The sequence below is a fragment of the Cyanistes caeruleus genome, chromosome 32, assembly GCF_971803275.1.
Source record: "Cyanistes caeruleus chromosome 32, bCyaCae1.hap1.1, whole genome shotgun sequence".
NCBI lineage: Eukaryota > Metazoa > Chordata > Aves > Passeriformes > Paridae > Cyanistes > Cyanistes caeruleus.
In genome coordinates this window covers 2,366,298-2,391,463 of record NC_141733.1, presented here as the reverse complement: position 1 = coordinate 2,391,463, position 25,166 = coordinate 2,366,298, and the positions used below count along the sequence as shown (strand labels likewise).

Sequence of the window (25,166 nt, the reverse complement as noted above, 5' to 3'; positions counted from 1 at the left end):
AGCCTCTGAGCTCGAGACCAGGAGGGACCCTGCAGCTGTGGGAGCCGCTGAGCTGGTGGCAGTGGAGGGACAGGGGGGCTGGGGACACCTCTGGGACCGCCCGGGTGGTGATGGGAGCACGGGGCTGGAGACGAGGAGGGGACAATGAGGGTGGGGGTGCAGGTACAGGACGGGATGCCCGATTTTGGTACCCCTGTGTCCCTGGCCCGCTCCTTGTCCCCGCACAAAGCCCCCCCCACCCCGGCCCGACCCCTCCCGCGGGTCCCCTCCCCATCGGCCGCTGTCCAGGGGCTGCAGCCGGGCGGGCTTGGCTCAGCCCAGTCCCGCAGGCCACGCCCACCTAGCGCCACACCCATCCAAACCACGCCCACACACCGGGCACCGCCCACCACCCTCTCTGCCAAAGCCACACCCACCTAATTTGCATACACATAGCTCCTGCCTATCAAACCCCGCCCTTGTGTGAGCTGACATTCGGTTAACCACGCCCCCTTATTTACATACGAGCTGCCGCACTCAGGTCACCGCCCTCAGTGGCCCCGCCCACCTAATTACCATTATCGCCCCGCCCACTCCTGTGGTGCCCCGCCCCCAGGCCCCGCTCCCGCCGGTGGGTTCCGGTCAGTGCAGGGAGCCGGTGACCGGCCGGAGCCTCAGCCCCTCCCCGGTGTCCCAATGGTGTCCCTCCGTGTCCTCCCCGTGTCCCTCCGGTGTCCCCTCGTATCCCCCCGTGTCCCCCGGTGTCCCCCCGTGTCCCCCGGTGTCCCCCCCGGTGTCCCCCGGTGTCCCCCCCGTGTCCCCCGGTGTCCCCCCAGCCGTGCGCGAGGCCGGACCCCGCCCTTCTCCAGCGCCCTGGGTCCCCCCGCCTGTCACTCCTTGTCACCCATCCCCTCGTCCCCCGGGCCCTGTGAGCCCCATCCGCCCGTGATGCCCCTACCCGTGTCCCCCGTGCCCCCCCGTGTCCCCCGTATCCCCCGTGTCCCCGTATCCCCCGTGTCCCCGTGTCCCCGTGTCCCCCCGTGTCCCCCGTATCCCCCGTGTCCCCCGTGTCCCCGTGCCCCCCCGTGACCCCCGTATCCCCCATGTCCCCCGTATCCCCCGTGTCCCCGTGCCCCCCCGGCCCCCCCGTGCCCCCCGCGGGAAGGACGAGCCGGGTCACAGCACCAGTGTCCGACATTGTCACGTACTTACAGTCACACCCGAGGGATGAAAACACTGTACACGGCCCGGACCCCCGGGCGGCCCCCGGGCCCGGGCCGCCCCCCGACCCCTCCCGCCCCCCGCCCCGCCCGGGCTCCCTGGCTCGGCCCCGCCGGCAGCGCCGGGGCGTGTCGGGGGCGTCACAGCTGGGGCGCCCCTACATTCATGGGGGGTCCCGGGAGGGGGACGCGGCGGCCCCCCCAGGCCGGCGGGAGGGGTCGGGGGTCCCGCCGGCGGTGCCCCCCCGCGGGGGGAGGGGCTGGCTCTATCCTAGCGCTAAACAAAGCAATAAATTAACGGGGATCCCGAGGGGACGCCGAGAAACGGGGGGCGAGGGGAGGTCGGGCCACGGGGGGGGTGTCAGGCCACGGAAAGGGGGGAGGGGGCGTACAAAAGGTTGTTGTAGAAAAGGAGGGGCGTCGGGGTCTGCTCTGCTCCTGCCACGGAGCCGGGGCTGTGCCAGGGCGCGGGGGGCACGGCCGGGGGGCACACGGGGACAGGGACACGGGGGAGGGACAGAGGGGGTGGCAGGAGGAGGGGGGCTTGGGGAGGTGACATGGGGAGGGGGACACAGCACGCGGGAACGGGGACGGGGGTAGGACAGGGTGATGTGAGCAGGGGACAATGGAGAGGGTGACAGGGACAGGGATGACAGGGACAGGGGCACGGGCAGGGGTTACCCCCTCTTCAGTACCCCGAGCCCAGCCGTGCCCACCCCACGCTGGGGCACATTATCCCGAGCAGGGGACAGGAAGGGGACCTGGCAGTGGCATCACTGTGACCCCTGGCATGGGGGTCCCTGGCACGGAGAGGGGCACAGGACCAGCGGAGACCCCGACATGGAAAGGATAATAAATAGAGCATCAAAAGTACAAACCGTGGGCAGGGGGTGACCCCGGGGGTGGCACCGGGATGACCCCGGGCCGCGGGCACGGCACTGGGGGGGCTCCGGGCCCCTCAGGGCTATACGAGGGCGGACCGGGGCTCGCAGGGGCCCATGCTGGCGCAGCTGCTGCGGCGGCGGGGCCCGGGGGTCGGGGGGCCGCCGGGGGTCGGAGGGCCGGGGGTCGGGGGGCTGCCCGGGGTCGAGGGGCTGCCGGGCCCCTCGCCGGGGCAGCCGTGCTGCAGGAGGATGTCGGCGCACTCGCGGCTGCCGGCGCGGCGGGCGTAGAACAGCGCGGTGCGGCCGTGCCCGTCCCGTGCCCGCACATCGGCCCCGTACTGCGGGCACAGCCACGCGTCACCCGCTGGCCGTGGCATGGCCCCAAAGGCCACCGTGTGTCCCCCAGGGATGGGTCATACCCCCCGTGGGCCTGGCGTGTCCCCCCAGGGTGTCTTGGCACCGCGTTCCTCCCACGGCCACCCCAGGACTCCCCCTTTACATCCCCCGTGGTCGTGCCATTGTCCCCAAGGCTGCTCCGTATCCCCCGTGACCACACCGTGTCCCCCGTGACCGTGTCCTCTGTCCTCTGGCCACCCCACAGTCCCCAAGAGCACCCTGCATCCCCCACGGCAGCACCACATGGCCCTCAGCCACGTCATGGTCCCCACAACCCCAAGATCTTCCCCGTGGCTGTGCCATGATCCCTAAGCCCACTCCATGTGCCCCATGAATACCCCACACCCCCCCAGACCACACCATGTCCCCAGAAGCCACCCCACAGTCCCCATGGCCACGTCACTTGCCTCCTGGCCATGCCATGGTCCCCGAGACCACACCACATCCCCCACACCCATGTCATGGTCCCCACAGCCGTGTCACCTCCCTCGAGGCCATGCCACAGTACCCGTGCCCACACTGCATCCCCCACAGCCAGCCCAAGACCCCGCTGCCTCCCCCGGCCAGACAATGCCCTCCACACGCAGCCCCTGCCCCACGTACCCACACCAGCAGTTGGGTGACGACCACCTGGGCGGTGTCGCAGGCCAGGTGCAGCGCCGTGCGCCGGTCCGTGTCCGCCATGGCCACGTTGAGCTGCTCCTTGTGGCTGTGGGCCAGGAGCAGCAGCACCGTGGGCAGGTCCTGGTCACGCACGGCCCCCAGAAGCCGCTCGGCCAGCGGCTCCTCGGCCGCGGGCAGCGGCGCCAGGAACAGCCGCTGCTCGTACTTGGCACGAATCCACGATTCCCTCTCCTCCCTGAGCACAGGGGCACGGGGACACAGGGGACACGGGGTGTCAGGGTGGCACCACAGGGACACAGATCCACAATTCCTGCTCCTCCCTGGGCGTGGGGCACTGCCAAGGTGGGAGGACACAGGGGTGGCAGGGACAAGGGGTAGCAGCTGGCGGGGTGGCAGAGGGGACACAAAGGTGTCTGGGGTACATAGAGGCATCTCAGAGACAAGGAGAGTGAACACAGAGTGGACACGTGAGGGTCAGGGACACCAAGTGGTAGCAGGGTGACATGGGAGGTGGGGACACAGGACTGTCAGGAAGGACAGTGTGGCATTGCTGGATGGTGGGGTCACAAGGCACCCCTTGGGACAGGGAGTGGGGACACGGGGACGTTGGGGACAGGGGGTGCCACCACAATGACGGGGGGATAAAAAACACCAGAGTCCGTGGGATGGCACAGCGGTGACGTGTGGGGTGGGGACACAGGGAATCAGGGATGGCAGGGTGGCATCACGGTGGCACAGAGGACAGGGACGTGTGGTGGTGACACCGGGGGGACACAGGGGCAGGGCGGGGGCGCACCCACCGGGAGGACTCGTGGGTGGGCTTGCAGCGGCCGCGCGGGTTCTGCTCCCAGATGCTGTTGGCGGTGGCGTTGCCGATGGCCGTGAGCACCAGGGTCAGCTCCCGTGGCCAATCGTCCAGGTCCAGCGAGCGCACGCGCGACACGTGCGTGCCCAGGTTGCGGTGGATGCCCGAGCACTCGATGCAGATCAGGGCGCCCAGGTTCAGGCTGGCCCACGTGGGGTCTGCGGGGTGACGGGGATTGGGGTGTGTGAGCTGGGGCACCCCTGGGCTCGGGACACCCCATGGTGCAGGACACAGTGGGACCCGTGGTGTGGCACGGTGTGGCTCACGGCACCATGTGGCATTGTGTCACCCATGGCATCGTGTCACTCACAGCATTGTGTCACCCGTGGCATCGTGTCACCCATGGCATCATGTCACCCATGGCATCGTGTCACTCACAGCATTGTGTCACCCATGGCATCATGTCACCCATGGCATCGTGTCACCCACAGCATCATGTCACCCACAGCATCATGTCACCCATGGCATCGTGTCACTCATAGCATTGTGTCACCCATGGCATCATGTCACCCACAGCATCATGTCACCCATGGCATTGTGTCACCCATGGCATCATGTCACCTGTGACATTGTGTCACCCACAGCATTGTGTCACCCATGGCATCATGTCACCCACAGCAGCATGTCACCCATGGCATTGTTTCACCTGTGTCATTGTGTCACCCGTGACATTGTGTCACCCATGGAATTGTGTCACCCATGGCATCGTGTCACCCATGGCAAAGCGTCACCTGTGACATCGTGTCACCCACAGCATCATTTCACCCATGGCATTGTGTCACCCGTGACATTGTGTCACCCATGGCATCTGTCACCCGTGACATTGTGTCACCCACAGCATTGTGTCACCCACAGCATTGTGTCACCCATGGCATTGTGTCACCTGTGTCATTGTGTCACCCGTGACATCGTGTCACCCACAGCATTGTGTCACTCATGGCATTGAGTCACCCACGGCATCGTGTCACCTGTGACATCCTGTCACCCGTGACATCCTGCCACCTGTGGCATGGTGGCTCTGGCACGATATGACCCATGGCACCATGTGGCCTGTGCCATCCATTGTGTGGCACCATGTGGCATATGGCAGCACATGGCCCAGGACATCGTGTCACCCGTCACACGTGGCATCACGTGGCCCGCAGTCCTCCCTTGCCCTGGTTGCCAGGTGGCCCATGGCCCGTGGCACAATCTCACCCTGTGGCACCATCCCCTGGATTCTGGGCTCTGCCGGGCCCGTGGCACCGCTGCCCCATGAACCGATGTCCCCCCGTGTCCCCCCGTTGTCCCCGGTGCCCCTGGGGACTCACTGGGTGCCCCGCAGTCCACGCAGAGCGAGTTCCCGCGGGCGTTGCGGATGGCCTGGATGGCCACAGCCTCGCTCTGGCTGTCCATGCGCGCCTGGAGGGACACGGGGGTGAGCGGGGCAGGGGGTGACACGGGGACCCTGCCAGCCCCCCACCAAGCTCCCACCTTGTTCTTGCTGCTCTCGCAGCACTGCAGGCTGGCCAGGATCTGGCTCTCGATGGCCTGAACCCATGCGTCGCGCTCCTCGAAGCTGCCGGCCTCAAAGTGCCACGTCTGCCCCGTGCTTGACACGATCAGAAACTCAAAGTTCTCCTCCTCTGCGGGATCAGAGACCCCCAGGGGGGCGGTGGGATGGGAGATCCTACACCCACGGGGGGCTGGACTGGCCCAGTGCCCACTCCAGCCCCCCACATCCACCCCTGGCACCCAAATTCTGCCAATCCCCCTCCCCGGAGGTGCCCACCCCTCCTGGGGTGTGTGCTAGCAGCAGGCAAGGGGGGCACAGCCACATGCACGGGAGGCACCGCTCGCGCCACGTTACCTGTTTTATAAATATTTCTTAAACTACCAAAACTTTTTAATTTCCACATTTTGCGCTTGGCTGCGGAGGGTCCGGGCAGCAGGAGTAGAGAGAGGAAACGGGGACAGAGTCAGGGGGGCCCGCGAAGCCCTGGGGATGGTGCAGAAGGTGGCAGGCAGTGGCAGAGCGAGGGGGATGCGTGGACAGCATGGCTGAGCATGGACAGGGGGTGAGGTGCAACATCACCCCAAATCCCCCTGAATTCTGGGGCGTCGTTGCTGTGGAGGATGGTGGCCTTGTCCCCACAGCGTCATGGGTGACTGGGGCTGGGGACACATCGCCGTGGCACCCACCTTCTGCCTGCCCACCCGAGCTCTCGGTCTTGGACGGCGTCATCAGCTTCTTCCGCCGGTGCTTCTTCCTGTCCACCAGCGGCGACGGCGGAGGGTCCCTGCCCGCGCTGCCGGGGCTGGACACGGCCTCGAAGGACAACGGGGACTCTGCCAAGAGACCACACGTGGGGCACTGGGGACACCACGGGCAGCAGGGTCTCTGGGGTCACCCGGCTCGTGAGGACCAGGGAGCTCACCAGGACCATTGAGGCCACCAGGGTCACCAAGTCAGAACCACTCAGGTCAGCAAGGGCTACCAGGGTCACCGAGTCCACTGGGCTCAGCAGTATCACTTGGGCCACCAGGGCCACTGGACTCACTGGGGTCACCAGGGTCACAAGTCCACCAGGGGCCCTGGGCACGCTGGGGTCATCAGAGCTCACCAGGGTCACTGATCTCACCGGGATCACCAGGATCACCACCCCCAAGACCACCAAGTTCATTGATGTTACCAAAATCCCTGGGGCCACCAGAGTCACAAGAGCCTCTTGGCTCACCAGAGTCATGAGGGTCACCAGGGCCACTGGGCTCACCAGGCTCACCAGCTTCATTGTGGCTTCTGGGACTCCCAGGTCCACATGCTTGCCAGGGCCAGCAGTTTCACTGTGGCCACCAGCACCACCAAAGGACCACCTGGTTCCTGGGCTCACGAAAGCCACCAGGGTTATTGTCACCAGGGCCACCAAGGGCCACCGGGTCCCTGAGCTGCTCAGAAGTCACCGTGCTCAGTGGGGCCACATGGGGCAGTCCCTGTCAGTGCCCTGGGAGGTGGCCATGTCCCTGCTTGTGCTGGTGCCACTCACCTGAGGCGAGCTTGGCGCCGGAGGCGGAGGCGCAGCGCTGCAGTGACCCCTTGCCCACCACCTTCAGCCCTGGCTCAGGGGGCAGGCTCAGCCCCACGGAGTGGACACCGGCTGCAAGGAGGGGGAGGGACGGTGTCACACCGGTCCCCGTGGTGTCCCCCCCACACCCGGTGTCCCCTGGGCACTCACCGCCCGGCTCGGGCTCCCGCAGCAGCCCGTTGATGCTGGCTGAGGGGCCGCAGGCAGAGATGGCGCGTGGCGGGCGCTTCCCGGGCACCTTGACCGTGGTGCGCAGCAGGTCCATCTCCTTCCCGTGGGTGCTGTGGATGTAATCCTGGGGGAAAAGCGGGGGTGACACTGGGCCCTGCAACAATTTGGGGACAGCAGAGGTGCGGGGACACTCACGTTGATGCTGGGGTGGTAGAAGAGGAGGCCGTTGCTGGACAGGGTCACGTATTTCTTCTTCCACTCCTTGTTCAGGGAGTTGCCGCTGCGCTTCAGCAGGAAGCTCTGGGGACAGGGAACAGTGAGGGGACAGAGGGGACACTGGGACCCACCCGTGTCCTCTGCCACCGCCACCACCCACCTGCTTGATGGGGATGGCACGGCCACTGCCGGCCACCTCGCCTCGGCTGTCCAGGCTGCGCTTCTCAGAGTCACTGCCGCGGCGCGTCTGCAGGAATGGGGACAGGGACAGGGGTGGGACCCGTGCCATAGCTGGGGACACAGGGGGCCCACACGTCCCCCACTGCTGGAGCCTGGTGGTGGGGACATTGAGGTGCTACAGACCCCACCAGACCGGGGTGTGGGAACACCTTGGGTGCCCACGTGTCCCTCAGTGCCACCACCACCACACCAAGGGGACAACTGAGATGCCGCGTGCCCCTCAATGTCACCACCCTGCCAGGGGACACCTTGGGTGCCGTATGTCCCTTGCTGCCACCACCCTATCAGGGTGACATTCTGGGTAACATCAAAGGGACGCCCTGGATGTCACAACCCCTGTGTCACCACCACCATGCCAGGGGAAGAGCCGGGGTGCCACGTGTCCCCCCAGTGCCACCCCCTGGCAGGGGCCGCGGGCACTCACGGCAAAGAGGCTGGTGCGGCGCTTGGCCCCGCGGTGCAGAGAGCTGGGGGTCCCCAGCGGGGCCGGGGTCTCGCTGCGCAGCTCCCGGTGGCTCACGTTGGGGGTGGATGGCAGTGAGGACGAGTAGTCGCTGGTGTGGCCACCGTTGCTGGTCTGGGGGGACACAGGGTCAGCCTGGGCTGTGGCCGGGGGGCCGGGTCGGGGGGCTGGGGGTTACCTGGCCGGGGTGGACGCCCCCCACGGGGGTGGAGGCGGCGGAATGGCTCGGGGAGCTGGGCAGGGACTTGCAGGACGCCATCAGCTGCTGCTGCTTCTTCAGTGCCACGGCCTTCTGGGCCACTGCAGGGACCCTGAGTCAGGAGGGCCGGACCCCCAAACTGCCCAGCCACCGGCCTGGACAACCCTAACCCACACCTGGATATGGTCCCCATCCTCATCCCACCTGGACACTGTCCCCATCCCACCCAGCCACTGGCCACTGTCCCCATCCCACCTGGACATGGTCCCCATCCCACCTGGATGTGGCCCCCATCCCACATGGGGTGGATGTGGTCCTTGATCTACCCAGCCATAGGCCCGGCACACCTGGACATGGCTCCCTGTGCTGCCCAGTCCACTGCCCCCATCCCATCTGGACACAGTCCCTGTCTCACCCAGACATGGCCCTGTGCCATCCAGCCCCCATTCCCCTTGACCCAGACGTGATCCCATGCTGGCCACCATCCCTGTCTGACCAGGTCACAGCCCCCTCCCACCATGCTCATTCCACCTGGCCACTGACCCTATCCCACCTGGCCACCGTCCCCATCACACACTGCTCACCATCCCCATAGCACCATGCCACCAGCCCCCTCCCACCCTCTCCCCACCCCCAGGGCATGGTCACCCACCTTCAGTGAAGACCCGGTCCACGTTGAGGCCGTACGTGGCACAGGTCTCGTAGTAGAGGCAGCGCCGCATGTCCCCGCAGAGCGCCCGGGCGCGCGCGTCCTCCACGGCTCGCGGGCTGGACGAGCTGATCTTGTCTGGGGAGCCAGGGGGTGAGCCGGGGGTTCCCCGTGCTGCTCCCAGCCCCACAGGATCCCCCCGTGTCCCTGGCTCACCCTGGGTGCCCACCAGCGCCAGGGCCACGTCGCTGGTGCCGCGGAGGTCGCTGAGCAGCGCGTGCAGCTGCGTCACCTCCTCGAAGCTGCTCTCGTTCTCCAGGCTAAAGACGAAGATGACGGCGTCCGCCCAGCTGGCAAACTGGGGGGCCACGGGCGGGGGTCAGGGCTCAGCTCTGGCCAACGTGGCCCCCCCGGCCCCCGGTCCCCTCATACCTGCGCGTCCGGGGCGCCGGCCTCCTCCCGGATGAGCAGGAGGTGGCTCTGGCCATCAACCGTCACCTCACGCTTGAACTGTCCACCTGGGGAGGGGACAGCAGGGCAGGGGAGGGGACACCTACAGGAATGCTCCACCCACATGGATGCCCAGCCATGACCAGCACCATGTGTGACCAGCACTTTGACCCCAAATGTCCCACAGCCATGAGCAGCACCATGTGTGACCAGCACCTTGACCCCAAATGTCCCACAGCCATGAGCAGCACTGTGACCTTGCTCATTCTGTGGCCATGTCCACCCCCTTCACCATCTCCACCCATGTCCATGCCCAGCATCATGACCTTGTCCATTCCATGACTGTGTCCATCCTGTGGTCATGCCCAGCCCCGTGACATGTCCATCCCTGTCCTCTCCTCCATCTCCATCCCCATGGCCACTCCATCACTGAACCTGTCCCCGTGCCATGCCCATGGTCACGTCCATCCCATGGTCACGTCCATCCCATGGTCACGTCCATCCCATGTCCACTCACTCTCGGTGGGCTCCAGGCCCACATAGGAACCGGTGAGGAACCGGTGGACGAGCGCCGACTTCCCGCTCTTGCTGCTGCCCAGGACCCCCTGGGTGGGCAAAGGGGATGTCAGGATGGCTGAGGATACGGGGACACGGGGACACGGGGACACGGGGACATGGGGACACGGGGACATGGGGACACGGGGACACGGGGACATGGGGACACAGGGACATGGGGACATGGGGACATAGGGACACGGGGACACAGGGACACGGGGACATAGGGACACAGGGACATGGGGATAAGGGGACATGGGGACATAGGGACACGGGGACACAGGGACATGGGGATACGGGGATAAGGGGACATGGGGACACAGGGACACAGGGACATGGGAACATGGGGATACGGGGATACGGGGACATGGGGACACAGGGACACGGGGACATGGGGACATGGGGATACAGGGATATGGGGACATGGGGACACGGGGACATAGGGACACGGGGACACGGGGACATAGGGACACGGGGACACAGGGACACGGGGAGAAGGGGACACGGGGACACAAGGACACAGGGATACAGGGACACAGGGACACAGGGACACGGGGATACGGGGACACAGGGACACGGGGATAGGGACACACGGACATGGCACCCACCAGGCGGATCTCAGGGATGGAGCGGCCCAGGGTCCACTCCTGGCTGTTCACCAAGGCCTCTGTGGAGGGAGATGGGTGAGTCAGACCCCGGGACCCCCAGGAACCCCGGGAAACCCCCAGCAGCCCCGGCACCCCCAGCAGCCCCTGACACCCCAATTCCCAGGGGGCCCCCACCCCGCAGCGCAGCAGCAGCTTCCTGCGTGGGCGGCCACCAGCTGTCACCCAGCAACGGCACTGGGCCCGCGGGGGCGGCGGGAGGACGTGGAGATGCCACGTGGCAGGGACGGGGACGTGGCAGCACGAGGCGTCGTGTGCCAAGGCACGAGGACAGGGAGGGCACAGGGACATGGTGGGCATGGGGACGCAGCTGTGGGAGAACCCGGCGTGGCACAGGGACACGATGGGAACCATGATGGGCACCAGGACACCGTGTGGCACAAGGACACCATGGCACGAGGACACCGTGTGGCACAAGGACACCGTGTGGCACAAGGACACCGTGGCACGAGGACACAGTGGCACGAGGACACCGTGGCACGAGGACACCATGGATTCCAGGACATGACAGCCATGAGGCCACAGCGTGGCACCAGGATGTGGCGTGGCATGGGGACACAGTGGGAACCATGGGGCCATGACAGGCGCTGGGACACGGTGACACAAGGACGTGGCACAGGACACAGCATGGCAGGAGGGTGTGGGGTGGCAGGAGGACACCGTGGATTCCAGCACACGATGGGCATGAGGACACGGTGCCAGCGGTGCATAACAACCTCAGGCCTGGGGATGCAGCACGGTGTGAGCACGAGGTGTGGCGAGGGACACGACGGACACCAGGACACGGCGTGGCAGTGTGGCACAAGGACACGGCATGGCATGAAGATACGGCATGGCACAAGGACAGGACATGGCACAAGGACAGGACATGGCACAAGGACATGGTGTGGCACAAGGACAGGACATGGCACGAGGACAGGACATGGCCCGAGGACAGGACATGACACAAGGACAGGACATGGCACGAGGACACGGCGCAGCACACAACAGGCACAAGGCTGCGATGGCACCAGAGCGCAGTGAGCAGTGGCTTGTGGCACACGGACGACGTGGCACAAGCACCTGGCGCGGCACAGGGACGTGCTCTGTGCCCCCCACATCTCCCACCTGGTGTCCCCAGCCCCTGTGGGCGGTGGTGGCACCACGAAGGGGGCACCTGAGGCAGGACACAGAGGGTTCCCCCCTTTCTGTGCCTGTTCTGCCACCAACACGGAGCCGGGTCGGTGCCAGCCGGGGAGAGGGTTAACTGCTGCCTGTCACCCCTCGCACTGTCACCGAGCTGCCACCCCCGGGCCCTGCAGGTGCTGCCCACGCTCCCCGTGGTGCCACGGCGCGTGCAGGCAGACAGAGGGACGCCAGGGGGGACAGAAGGACATGGGGAAATGGTGGGGTGGCCGGACAGATGGGGGACAGGATGCTCGGGTGTGACGCACAGATGGAGGCGACGATAGACGGGCGGATGGCGGGACAGAACAACGGAGGTGGGGGTCGCACCCGACCCCCACGGAGTTCCCCCAGTGGGGAAAGCGAGGCACAGGATCCCCACCACGGCCAGCACCGGGCCCTGCCAAACCGGACACCCCACATCGCCCCAAGGCACAAAAACATGGCACAGCCCAGCCCGGGGGGCACAGCCCCCCTGTTCCCCAGCCCCCCGACAGCCACGGGGAGCAGATGGGTCCTCCTGCCCCACACAGGACCCGGGGGTCTGGGCGCCTCCTCCCCCCACCAGGGAAACTGAGGCACAACACCATGGACACAGTGGGCACCGGTACACCTGCCCCAGGTCACCGCGGGGAGTGGGGACACCGAGGCACGGCCGGGGCGACTCCCGGGTTCCCCCGGGCCGGTACTCACTGTGGGGGGTGGCCCTGGCCGGGTCGGCGCCGGGGGGAGACCAGGGGGGCGCGGGGTGGGTGGGGGTCGCCGCAGGGCTCTTGGTGAAGATGCCGCTGATGAACTTGAGCATCTTTCGGTCGCGGGTGGAGGCGCGACCCCCCTCGCGTCCCCGCTTCAGCCCCGTCTCGGGGGCAGGGGCGGGGACCAGAGCCCCCGGCCCCGGCTGCAGGTCGCTGTAGTCCAGGGTCTTGCTCTTGCCCTTGCTTGGGGACAGCCGGGCCCGGGGGGGCCCCTCGGTCTTGCCCCCCGCCTTGGGGCGCCCCTTCCCCTCTCCCTCGGGCCACGAGAGGCGGCTGCCGGCAGGTTTGGTGGGGGTCTTGCCCGCTCGGGGGTCGGGGGTCCCGCGGGTCCCACCGCCGTTCCCCGCTTTGGGGGGCTTGGGACCGGCCAGGCGGAGGCGGCGGGCGCCGGCGGAGGGGTGCGGGGAGGCTGTGGGGGGGTCCAGGGGCGGCGGGGGGGCTCTGCCTCCCTCTGGGGGGCCCTCGGGGCCCCCCCAGGTGGCCTGGCTGAGCAGCGGGCGGCGGGGGGTCGCGGCGGGCTGGGGGATGTCCAGGGCGGCCAGACCCCGTTCCCCCGGCCCCTCCAAGGTGCCCTTGGCCCCTCGGGGGTCGGGTTTGGTGGGCAAGGCCGGGAGAGGGGGGGGCAGCAGCGCCGGGTCGGGTTTGGGGGGCACGGCGGGGGGCGGGGGGGGCAACAGCGCCGGGTCGGGTTTGGGGGGCACCGCCGGGGGCGGGGGGGGCAGCAGAGCCGGGTCGGGTTTGGGGGGCACCGCCGGGGGCGGGGGGGGCAGCAGAGCCGGGTCGGGTTTGGGGGGCACGGCGGGGGGCGAGGCGGGCGAGCGGGGGCGGGGGGCGTCGGGGCCGGGGGGGCCGGGACCGGCCGTACTTATCCGGAGCGCGTCCTGCCGCTGGAAGAGCCGCTCGGGCCGCCGGGCTCGGCCGGGCTCGGGGGTGCGGGGGGCAGCCGCAGCCCCCCCGGGGCCAGGGGCTCCATCGCCACCCCCCCCCGCCTCCTCCGCCTCCCCCGCGGCGCCCACCGACTCGAGCTTGACCAGCGTGAGCGAGATGAGGTAGGTGGTCCTGCGCTGGAGGCCGGTGGTCCTGCTCATGGGTGCGGGCAGGGCCCCCCCGGGGCGCCCCCCCGGCCCCCTCGTTCCCCGCGCGGCGCCGCGGCCGCCGGTGCCGGTGATGCTCCGGTCCCACCCCCGGCCCTGCCTCCCCGAAGCCTTCGCCGCTCGCCCGCCCCCGGAGGGGTTGGAACCGCCGCCGCCCCCCCCACGAAATACAACCACCCCCCCCGCCAGCCGCCGGGATCGGGGCCGCCCCCCCGCCTCACCCCCCACCCCGGGTTAGCGGCCGGGGGGCATCGTGGGGGGATCCCCCCAACGCCTGAGCTGGGGGGTGGAGGGGAGGGGTGGAGGGGTCGGGAGCTTTTGGGGGTGGGGGAGGATCCGAGGGGTGTCAGGGCGGGGGGAGGGGGTGATGGGGGTCTGGGGGTTCGGGGGATCGGAGGGACCGGGGGGTTCCAGGTGAGGGGCGTTGGGTGATGGGGGAGGACGGGAGGGGAGATGGGGTGTGAGGGACCGGGGGGTGGGGGGAGCGGGGTGGGGACCGGGGCGGTGATGGGGAGGGGGTGCGGGGGCTACGGGGAAGGGGGAAGTGGAGGGATGGGGGGTTATGGGGAGAAGGGGGGTTATGGGGCGGGGGGGGTCATGCCCGGGACCCCCCGGGAGCGGGGCTCACGGCAGCGCCCCGACGGGCTCGTCCTTGGCGGCTGCGGCGGCGGCGGCGCGGGTGGCGGCCGGGGCCCGCCGGGGGGGGCCCTGAGCGGCCGGGGGGGGCCGGGGCCCGGCGGGGGGGGCCCTGAGCGGCCGGGGGCGGCCGGGGCCGCCGCTCTCCGCCATGCGCCGCTCCCAGGGCCGGGCAGGGGCGGGGGCGGGCGGCGGCCCCGCCGCTACCGGGCAGGCGCGAGCGCTCCCGGGCGCCCCCCCGACCCCCCGGCTCCAGCTCCGGCCCCGGCACCTGCTGGGCTGCCGGTAACCCCCCACCCCGATAGCCCCCTCCACCTTCCATCCATCCATCCATCCATCCATCCATCCATCCATCCATCCATCCATCATCCGTCCCTCCCGCTGCTCCCCGCACTCCTAAATCCCCTCCCTCCCATTTCTGGGGCAGCAACGCTGGGTCGGGAGGGGACCCGCGGGGGGAGGGGCAGGGGGGGCTTTGGAGGTTTTCGGGAGGCCTTTGGGGCTCGGGGCAGGCTCATCCACCCCTTTTCTGGCATTTTTTGCAGCGGCGCAGCATCCCTGCGCATCCCGTTACCATGGCAACGGCGGGGATGGCGCTGGGACCAGCCGTGGACCCCCCCGCGTCACCCCCCGTCACTCCCCGTGTCACCCTCCTGGAACCCGCGTGGACCCGGGCCAGGTATCGCGGCCACTGGTGTCCCCACGCCAGCGCGACCCCCCCGGGTCCGCGTGTCACAGCCTGGGGAGGGACACGGGGCTCGGGGACACGGCGGGACCCCGCGGCCCCCTGCGCCCCCCCGAGGTCGGCGCTGCTGCCCCGGCTGGAACGGGCGGGGGTCCCCCGGGAGCCGTCACCCCTCACATGCTCCGTCCCAGCAGCGCGCAAAAGGCCCCCCCTGGGGACAGGGGCCACCCCCAGAGGTGTCCCTGCTGTCACCCCAGGGCTGTGACCATGGAGTTGACTCTGTCCTCGGGCCTGGTGGGGGGATCTGCTGTCACCACCCAGTGCTGCCTCCCCCAGTGCCCCCCTGTCACTTCCAGCGCCCCCCGGCTGCCCCAGGCAGGGGGTCACGCCTCCCGCCTCGCTCAGATGTCCCACGCTGCTGGGGGAGGGACATGGGGTCACGGCGGCTCCGACCCCGCCGCCAGAACATCCCTGTCCCCGTCCCTGTCCCCATCCCTGTCCCCATCCCTGTCCCCATCCCTGTCCCCATCCCTGTCCCCATCCCTGTCCCCAGTGCTGCTGCGCCCCCAGCGGGGCAGTTGGGGGGGTTTAAATGGGGGCGGGGGGAGGCAGAGCCCTCGGCACCCCCGGGAGTGGGGGCGAGCTCTGGGGGAGCGCCGGGGCACGAGCTGGGGGGGGTCTGTGCCCCCTCCAGCGCTCCGTGGGTACCACAGCGGGCGCTTGGCAACGCGGCATCCCCCGGCTTCCCATTGCCATGGCAACCGCGCGGGAGACGGCAGAGTGGGGGGGCACAGGGATGTGGGGGCTCGGACGGGCAGGGGGCGGCAATGGAACCCCTCCCCAAGTGACGTCACCGGACACCCCCGAGTGGGTTGGACGCGTTGGGGGGTGGAGACCCAAACTCTGCACGGCCCCCCCAGCAGGGCCCCCCTCAGGGGACCCCCTCCAGCAACAAGTTCCCCCCGTTAGGCCCCCGCAGCATCAGAGCCCCCCACGCACGGGTTCCCCTCCCCCAGCAGCCCCTCCAGTCCCTCCAGCAGGGCCCCCCATCCCCCCCGCAGACACAGGGAGGAAGTGGCCCCATTTCCCACAGCGCAGGAGCCGGAAACCACCCCAGGGCGGAAATGGGGGGGCCCCATCCCCAAGCCGCAGCGGGTCCTGCACCCCCCGTGCCCCTCAGATGGGTCCCCATGGGGGGCTGGCACTGCCAAGCCCCCACTGCAGCACCTGGGGGGATCAGGCCTCAGCTCCTGAGGGGCCACAGACTGGGGACCCTGCTGGAAGGAGGGGACAGGGACCCCCTGAGCTGGGACAGGGCCCCCACTGTGGCTGTGGGCAACAGCAGAGGTCAGCGCTGCTGTGGGGCTGGAGGGGACACCAGTGTCACATCCACCTGTCCATCCACCTGTCCATCCACCTGTCCATCCATCCATCCATCCATCCATCATCCATCCATCCATCCATCCATCCATCCATCCATCCATCATCCATCCATCCATCCATCCATCCATCATCCATCCTCCTGCCCATTCAGAGGATGCTCCCCCCATCTGTCCATCCTTCCAGCCAGCCCCTGTCCACTTGTCCATCCCTGCATCCACCTGTCCATCTGTCCATCCCTCCAGCTGTGTATCTGCATCCACCTGTTTGTCCATCCACCAGTCCACTCATTCATCCTCCAGCCATCCCTCCATCCTTTCCACCTGTCCATCCATCATCCATCCATCATCCATCCATCCATCATCCATCCATCATCCATCCATCCATCCATCCATCATCCATCCATCCATCCATCCATCCATCATCCATCCATCCATCCATCCATCCATCATCCATCCATCCATCCATCCATCCATCATCCATCCATCATCCATCCATCATCCATCCATCCATCCATCCGTCCATCCATCCATCATCCATCCATCCATCCATCATCCATCCATCCATCATCCATCCATCATCCATCCATCCATCCATCCATCCATCATCCATCCATCATCCATCCATCCATCCATCCATCATCCATCCATCATCCATCCATCCATCCATCCATCCATCATCCATCATCCATCCATCCATCCATCATCTATCATCCATCCATCCATCATCCATCCATCCATCATCCATCCATCCATCATCCATCATCCATCCATCCATCCATCCATCCATCATCCATCATCCATCATCCATCCATCATCCATCATCCATCCATCCATCCATCCATCCATCATCCATCCATCATCCATCCATCCATCATCCATCCATCATCCATCCATCCATCCATCATCCATCATCCATCCATCCATCCATCCATCCATCCATCATCCATCATCCATCCATCCATCATCCATCCATCCATCCATCCATCCATCCATCCATCCATCCATCCAATGCCCCTCCAACCCTCCGTCCTCTGTCTGTCATCCATCCGTCTGCCTGTGTGTCTGTCCATCACCACACCCTCCTGTCTGTCCATCCCTCGAGCCACCACCTGTCCACCCATCCACCTGTCTCCTGTCCATCCATCCATCCATCCATCCATCCAGCAGCTGTTCATCTGCATGTCTGTCCATCCCTCCAGCCAGCCCACCGTCCACCTGTCCATCCGTCCATCCATCTGTCCATCCATCATCCATCCATCCATCCATCCATCCACCCATCCATCCCTTGTCCACCCCCTCACTCCACTCGGAGGATGTCCATCCACCTGTCCATCTGTCCATCCACTGTCCATCCTCTGTCTGTGCCCGCTGTGTCCCCTCAGTGTCCCCCCCGTGCCACCCGCTGTCCCCCAGCCCCGGTGCCCCACCCCCGGTACCTCGGAGGGCCCTGAGGGCGCTGCCCAGGCTCCCGCGCAGCCGGGGCTCGGGCACGGTCTCCACGAGCCGCACCAGCCGGTTCAGGTGGCCCTTGGCCCCCTCGTGCCGGGCCACCTCGGCCCGGATGGCGGCCAGAACCTCGCGGCGCTCCCGGGGGGCCCCCATGGCCTCCCCCGGCCCCGGGACCCCGCTCGGCCCCCGCTGCCCCGCTCGCTTCCTGCCGGAGCTGCAGCGTCACCCGCGGGGACACGTCACGGGAACGGCGGGGCCCGGCCCCAGCGCGCGTGGGGACACGCTGGGACACGCCGGGACACGCCGGGACACGCGGGGACACGGGGCACAGCCCGGCACACCCAACGCGCCACGGCAGGGATGGGCGGGGGACGGTGACACGAGGGACACGGGGGGGACACACAGGTGGGCGCTGTGGGGGGCACAGAGGGGACACGGCTGGGGACACACCGGGGTGCTCAGGTGGGCGCTCATGGGGGTCTCGGGCAGACGCGCTGGGGACACGGGTGTGGTGACACGGACACACCAATGACATGGGAGGGACCTGCACGGACACACAGACATGCTACGGACACATGCAGGGACACACGGACACGCTATGGACAGGTACAGGGACACACGGACATGCTATGGACAGGTACAGGGACACACGGACACCTTAAGGACACGTGCAGGGACACACGGACACGCTATGGACAGGTACAGGGACACACGGACACCTTACGGACATGTGCAGGGACACACGGACACGCTATGGACAGGTACAGGGACACATGGACACCTTACGGACACGTGCAGGGACACACAGACACACTACAGACAAGTGCAGGGACACACGGACATGCTAAGGACACACGGACACACTACAGACACGTGCACGGATACATGGACACGCTAAGGACACATGCAGGGACACACGGACATGCTACAGACATGTGCACGGACACACAGACACGCTAAGGACACACAGACACGCTCAGGACATGTCAGTGACAAATGGACATGCTAAGGACACGTGCAGGGACACACGGACACGCTCAGGACACACAGACACCTTACAGACATGCACAAGGACACGCCAAGGACATGTGGACGGACACACAGACACACTAAGGACACGTGCATGGACACACAGACACACTACAGATACGTGCACAGACACACAGACACGCTCAGGACACGTCAGTGACACACGGACACGCTAAGGACACACGGACACGCTCAGGACACGTCAGTGACACACGGACACGCTAAGGACACGTGTCCCATCCCATGCACACACAGCCCACCCCCCCACACACGTGTCCCTCCAGGTGTCCCCGTGTCCCCCCAGGTGTCCCCGTGTCCCCCCAGGGAGGAGATGGAGCTGCCAAGGGCCTTGGAGATGTCCCCGTGTCCCCCCCAGCCATGGACTCCTGGCCCCCCCACCTCGAGTGCCCACAGGGGGTCCCAGAACCTGGGGGGGGTCCCAGTGCCCGGGACGGTGCCAACACCTGCAGAGGGTCCCAGCACTCATTGGGGGTCCCGGCACCCCCAGGGGGTCCCAACATCCACTGGGGGGTCCCAACATCCACTGGGGGGTCCCAGCACCTGTGTCCCCCTCCCCTGCGCCCTCCCAGGCAGAGGCGGGAATGGGGGTCCCGTGGGGGGTTTATTGAGGGGTGAGGGGGGATGACGGGGGGGATGACGGGGGATGACGGGGGGGTCACGGGGGATCACGGGGGGATGACGGGGGGGTCACGGGGGATCACGGGGGGATCACGGGGGGGTCACGGGGGGGTCACGGGGGGGTCACGGGGGATCATGGGGGGATCACGAGGGGGTCATGGGGGATCACGGGGGGATCACGGGGGGGTCACGGGGGGGATGACGGGGGGATGACGGGGGGATCAAGGGGGGGGTCACGGGGGGGATCACGGGGGTCACGGGGGGGTCACGGGGGTGCTTTGGAAGGCTCAGGGGGTGAGGGGGTACGCAGAGGCCACGAGGCGCTGCTTTTCCCAGGTGTAGGTCTGGATGGTGGCGGCTTCACCCCCCAGGCTGATGTGGCACCTGCAAGGACAGGTGAGGGTGACCGCGGCTCTGGGACCCCCAGCTGGGCACCCTGAGCCCTGGGCGGCCGCCAGGTCGCCCCCCTCGGGCAGGTGCCAGCCCCCCTCCCCTCGGTGCCCCGCACTCACTGGCGGTCGGGGCGCGCCAGGAAGCAGAGGGTGAACAGCGCCAGGTCGAACTCGGGGCTGGAGCCCACCAGGAGCGACCCCCGGGGTTTGGAGTACCCGTCCCAGCGGAACTGCAGCGACAGCACGTCCGGGAAGTCCGTCCACTGCGGAGGGGACACGGCGGGGTCACCACGGACGGGACAGACAGGGGGACACCCCGTCCCAGCAGAAGCGCAGTGACAGCACGGCCAGGAGCGCCGTTCACTGCGGGGAGCTCGAGGGGCGCACACGGGGAAGGGAATGGGGGTACCCCAGGTAAGGTCCCACAGGAGCCTGGGAACAGTCATGGGGACACAGAAGAGCCCTGGATATGGACACGGGGGGCGCGACACGCGTGGGTGCAGCCCTGGGGGGGCCGGGTGTGGCCTTGGGGGGACAGGGACACCGGGGTGCTGCAGGCGGAGGATGGAGAAAGGTGAGAGGGTGGGGGCAGCCAGTGGGACACAGGGGGCCACAAACTTCCTGGGAAACGGGGGAATGGGGTCTCGGGGTCAATGATGGGACCCTGAGGGTCATCCTAGGGGACAGAGACCTTGCCTGGGGACACTGTGGGGGATGGGGACAGGAGGAGAACCCGAGGGCTGCTGCAGTGGGTCCCCCGCTCTGTGTCCCCACCCCCCACTCAGGGGATCCCTCCCCGTGTCCCCACATCCCCCAGTGTCACCCCCATCCCTCACTCAGGGAGTCCCCCCGTGCTCCCATCCTCATCACATCCCCATCCTCTTCCTTTAGCGCCCCTGGTGTCCCCTCATGTCCCCCCGTGTCCCCCTGTCCCCACTCACGGGCCCATCCCAGGTGTAGCCCAGGTACTGCAGCCACCCCCATGTCCCCCTGTCCCCCCGTGTCCCCCTGTCCCCACTCACGGGTCCGTCCCAGGTGTAGCCCAGGTACTGCAGTCTCCCTGCTCGCTCCAGCGCCTGCAGCTGCACCCAGTTGTGACACCCCGACACCTCCCCCTTCTTCACCTCCCCTGGGGACAGAGAGAGCAGGTGACCACAGCTCCCCCACCATGGACCCCCCACCATGGACCCCCCACCATGGACCCTCCACCATGGACACCCCACCATGGACCCCCCAGCACTGACACCTCACCATGGACCCCCCACCATGGACCCCCTCCATGGACCCCCCACCATGGACACCCCACTATGGACCCTCCACCATGGACCCCCCACCATGGACACCCCACTATGGACCCCTCACCACTGACACCCCACCATGGACCCCCCACCATGGACCCCTCACCACTGACACCCCACTATGGACCCCCCAGCACTGACACCCCACCATGGACCCCCCACCATGGACACCCCACTATGGACCCCCCACCATGGACCCCTCACCACTGACACTCCACCATGGACCCCTCACCACTGACACCCCACCATGGACCCCCCACCACTGACACCTCACCATGGACCCCCACCATGACCCCTGAGCCCCGGCATTGGCCCCCCCAGGCCTCCCCAGCTTCATCCCCAGTGTCCCCCCCATCCCCTTGGTGTCCCCCTGTTCAACCCCTCTCCCTGTTCCCTCCCCATCCCCACAGTGACCCTCCCATGTCCAGTGTCCCCACCATGTCCCTCATGTCCCCTCACCATGGAACACATGCTCGAAGCCGGAGGAATCCAGCGCTTTCCCACTGGAGCGCGAGTAGAGCCCAAACCACATGGAGTGGAGATCGGCCCGGAACGCCTCAGCCGAGGGGTACAGCCCTGGGGACACCATGGGGACATCGTGGGGACATGAGGTACAGCCCTGGAGACATGGGGTACAGCCCTGGGGACACCTTGGGGACATCGTGGGGACATTGTGGGGACATGGGGTACAGCCCTGGGGACAGGGTGGAGCATGTGGACAGGGAGAAAGGAGGGACACTGTGGTGTGAACAGGGTGGGAACCCTGGGGTGACACTGGAGGGACACTGGAGGGACACTGGGAACATTGGGGTGACACTGGGGGACACTGGGGGGACTGAGAACTCAGCATGGGGACACTGTTGGAAGATGGTGATGACAGGGGAGATACTGTGGGGACACTGGGGGGACACCATAAGGACACCGTGGGGACACTGTGGGGACACTGGGGGGACACCATGGGGACATCGTGGGGACACTGTGGGGATACCATAAGGACACCATGGGGACACTGGGGACACCATGGGGGCACCATAAGGACACCATGGGGACACTGAAGACACCGTGGGGACACCATAAGGACAACGCAGCCCCACCCTTGCTGAGGACGAAGCGCTCCAGCAGCGCCAGGACCGGAGTGTCCAGGGCGGCGTCCAGGAATTCCTGCTGCTCCCGCTGCTCCTCCGCCGTCTCCGTCTCGTCCCTCCCCGTGCGCGGCTCGTAATTATCCAGGAGCGCCAGGAGCCGGGAGAAGGTGGGACGGGCCAGCAGCTCCGGGGACACGTAGGAAAACAGCCTGGAATGGGGAGGGATTGGGGGGAATGGGGGATGGAAACGCATGGGGTGGAGGGATGGGATGAGGAAATGTGGGATTGGGTTGGGGGATGGATGATGGATGATGGATGGATGGATGGATGGATGGATGGATGGATGGATGGATGGATGGATGATGGATGATGGATGGATGGATGATGGATGGATGGATGGATGATGGATGGATGGATGATGGATGGATGGATGGATGGATGATGGATGGATGGATGGATGATGGATGGATGGATGGATGGATGGATGGATGGATGGATGGATGATGGATGGATGATGGATGGATGATGGATGGATGATGGATGGATGATGGATGGATGGATGGATGATGGACGGATGGATGGATGGATGGATGGATGATGGATGGATGGATGGATGATGGATGGATGGATGGATGGATGGATGGATGGATGATGGATGGATGGAAGATGGATGGATGGATGATGGATGGATGATGGATGGATGGATGGATGGATGATGGATGGATGATGGATGGATGGATGGATGGATGATGGATGGATGATGGATGGATGATGGATGATGGATGGATGGATGATGGATGGATGGATGATGGATGGATGGATGATGGATGGATGGATGGATGGATGGATGATGGATGGATGATGGATGGATGGATGGATGGATGATGGATGGATGATGGATGGATGGATGGATGGATGGATGGATGGATGGATGATGGATGGATGGATGATGGATGGATGGATGGATGATGGATGGATGATGGATGGATGGATGGATGGATGGATGGATGATGGATGGATGGATGGATGGATGGATGATGGATGGATGGATGGATGATGGATGGATGGATGGATGGATGATGGATGGATGGATGGATGGATGGATGGATGATGGATGGATGGATGGATGGATGGATGGATGGATGATGGATGGATGGATGGATGGATGGATGGATGGATGGATGGACACACGTGGGGTGGAGATGAGGGGTGGAAGGACATGGATTTGGGGTGTAAGGATGAGGGAAGAGAAACTCAGGGTTGGGAGGGGAGTGTGGGGTGGAGCCAGGGATGCCCCCCCAGGATGGAGCATGAGGATGGGGACAGCTGGGGTGGATCAGGGGGATGGGACAGAGGGAAATGGGGTTGGTGTGGAAGAACGAGGATGGAAACAGGGGATGGGAAAACGTGGGATTGGGATGGGATGGAGGGACAGGGATGGGACAGGTGGGATCAAGGGATGAGAACGGAGCTGGGTGGGTTTGGGAGGGATGGGACAGAAGCGGATGGAGCCCGGTGGGATGGAGAGCGAGAGGGCAGAGGTTTGGGGGCATGGAGTGATGAGCGGGAGATCACGGAGGGTGCTGAGTACCCCTCGCCCCCCAGCCCTCTCCCCACCTCGAGGCCGTGGTGTCGCTCCCGGAGCCCTTCAGGTTCAGCTCGAGCTGTCCCGGCCCAGCCCGGTTGGAGTCTGCGGCGAGCAGCTGCTCCGAGAGCTCCCGGAGCTCCGCGTCCGACACGGCCCGGGGGGATCCCGGTACCGCCCGGGGGGATCCCGGTACCGCCCGGGGCTCCGGTACCGCCCGGGGAACGGGGGGCACATCCCCGCTGCCCCCCGCGCCGGTCACCAGCAGCAGCCACAGCAGCCACGGAGCCATCGCGACCTCACCCCCCCGACCCCGCTGTCCCTTATAGCTGCTGCTATCGTCGCGATAATGCCCCAAGGTCGCGACGTGACCTCGACAGAGGGGAGGACCCCGGCCCGGGGACAGCCCGAAGCCCCCCGGGCTGGCTGGGGGGGGGGCTGCACTCGCAGTTCCCCCCGTTTCTGTGCCCGAGGGTTGATTTGGGGACTCGCCCCCCAAAACTTGACCCCTCCCGGGGTGTTGGCACCTCCAAATCTGTCCCCTCCGCCCCCCCCGGAGTTGTTTAATGTTTAAGAGACCAAATGTGGTCCCTCAAGGACTTCCCAGGGGGGAGGTCACGGCCCCCCCACTCACTGCAGCCTCAGCTCGGGGGGGACAGGGGGGGATTTGGGGGGTGGGGGGCGGCAGAAGCAGGGGGTGGGCCCTGGGGGGGACCCGCGTGGGGCTCTGTGGACCCTTGAGGGGATTGGGGAGCACAGAAGCACCCGCGGGTCACGGAGGGGAGCGGGGGGGCCGTGGGGCAGCGGGGGGAGATCACCGGAGGCTGCGGGAGCTCTCAGGCAGGAAGGGTCTCTTGGGGGGATACAGGGACTGGGGGTTCTGGGGGGATCCTGGGGGCTATGGGGGATCCTGGGGGGCGGTGGAGGTATTCTGGCAGGCTCTGGGGGGGATCCTGGGGGGCGGTGGGGGGATCCTGGGGGGCTCTGGGGGGGATCCTGGGGGGCGGTGGGGGGATCCTGGGGGGCTCTGGGGGGATCCTGGGGGGCTCCGGGGGGTCCTGGAGGGCTCTGGGGTTTGGCGGAGCCGGGATTTGTGCGGCCGGGGGGGGTCAGGGGGGTTCGGGGGATAGGCTGGAACGGGGGGGCGGGGCAGGAGCCCAAAGAGGCCACGCCCCCTCAACTGGGGCACGCCCCTCCCGCGGAGACTCCGCCTCCGCGGCGTCGCGCGCATGCGCAGTACGGAGAGTAGCTCTATGGGCGGGGCTACGCCCATATATGGAGCAGGGGCGGGACCGAGACACGGGAAGTAGGCGGGGCCTTTAAGCGGGGACATGA

General features: G+C 66.8%; 2 protein-coding genes and 1 long non-coding RNA gene across 5 annotated transcripts; 1 reads left to right on the top strand and 2 right to left on the bottom strand.

The window, feature by feature from the left end:
* Nucleotides 1–1,299: 1,299 nt before the first annotated feature.
* Nucleotides 1,300–13,997, bottom strand: AGAP2 (ArfGAP with GTPase domain, ankyrin repeat and PH domain 2). The gene is made up of 19 exons (XM_086870498.1): nucleotides 12,496–13,997; nucleotides 10,582–10,640; nucleotides 9,936–10,023; nucleotides 9,401–9,486; nucleotides 9,185–9,326; nucleotides 8,972–9,106; nucleotides 8,299–8,420; nucleotides 8,082–8,234; nucleotides 7,578–7,664; nucleotides 7,397–7,501; nucleotides 7,181–7,325; nucleotides 6,992–7,102; nucleotides 6,150–6,296; nucleotides 5,818–5,877; nucleotides 5,442–5,593; nucleotides 5,279–5,369; nucleotides 3,904–4,126; nucleotides 3,083–3,338; nucleotides 1,300–2,421 (listed from the first exon to the last, which is right to left on the bottom strand). The coding sequence occupies exons 1-19, from the start codon at nucleotides 13,643–13,645 to the stop codon at nucleotides 2,164–2,166; spliced, it is 3,570 nt and encodes a 1,189-aa protein (XP_086726624.1). The 5' UTR covers nucleotides 13,646–13,997; the 3' UTR covers nucleotides 1,300–2,163.
* On the top strand, nucleotides 13,545–23,941 carry LOC147647931 (uncharacterized). 3 transcript variants are annotated; one of them, XR_015281317.1, is made up of 8 exons: nucleotides 13,545–13,606; nucleotides 14,833–14,966; nucleotides 19,808–19,867; nucleotides 20,004–20,277; nucleotides 20,755–20,828; nucleotides 21,641–21,772; nucleotides 22,240–22,413; nucleotides 23,852–23,941. It is a non-coding gene; the product is annotated as an uncharacterized LOC147647931 (long non-coding RNA). The 3 variants fall into 3 exon arrangements; XR_015281315.1 differs by having other exon boundaries at nucleotides 22,156–22,413; XR_015281316.1 differs by lacking the exon at nucleotides 20,755–20,828 and having other exon boundaries at nucleotides 22,156–22,413.
* LOC111943786 (uridylate-specific endoribonuclease C-like) lies at nucleotides 19,725–24,489 on the bottom strand. Its single transcript, XM_086870545.1, has 6 exons — nucleotides 23,864–24,489; nucleotides 22,256–22,455; nucleotides 21,621–21,737; nucleotides 20,886–20,992; nucleotides 19,984–20,126; nucleotides 19,725–19,855 (listed from the first exon to the last, which is right to left on the bottom strand). The coding sequence occupies exons 1-6, from the start codon at nucleotides 24,121–24,123 to the stop codon at nucleotides 19,759–19,761; spliced, it is 924 nt and encodes a 307-aa protein (XP_086726671.1). The 5' UTR covers nucleotides 24,124–24,489; the 3' UTR covers nucleotides 19,725–19,758.
* Between the last annotated feature and the right edge of the window lie 677 nt (nucleotides 24,490–25,166).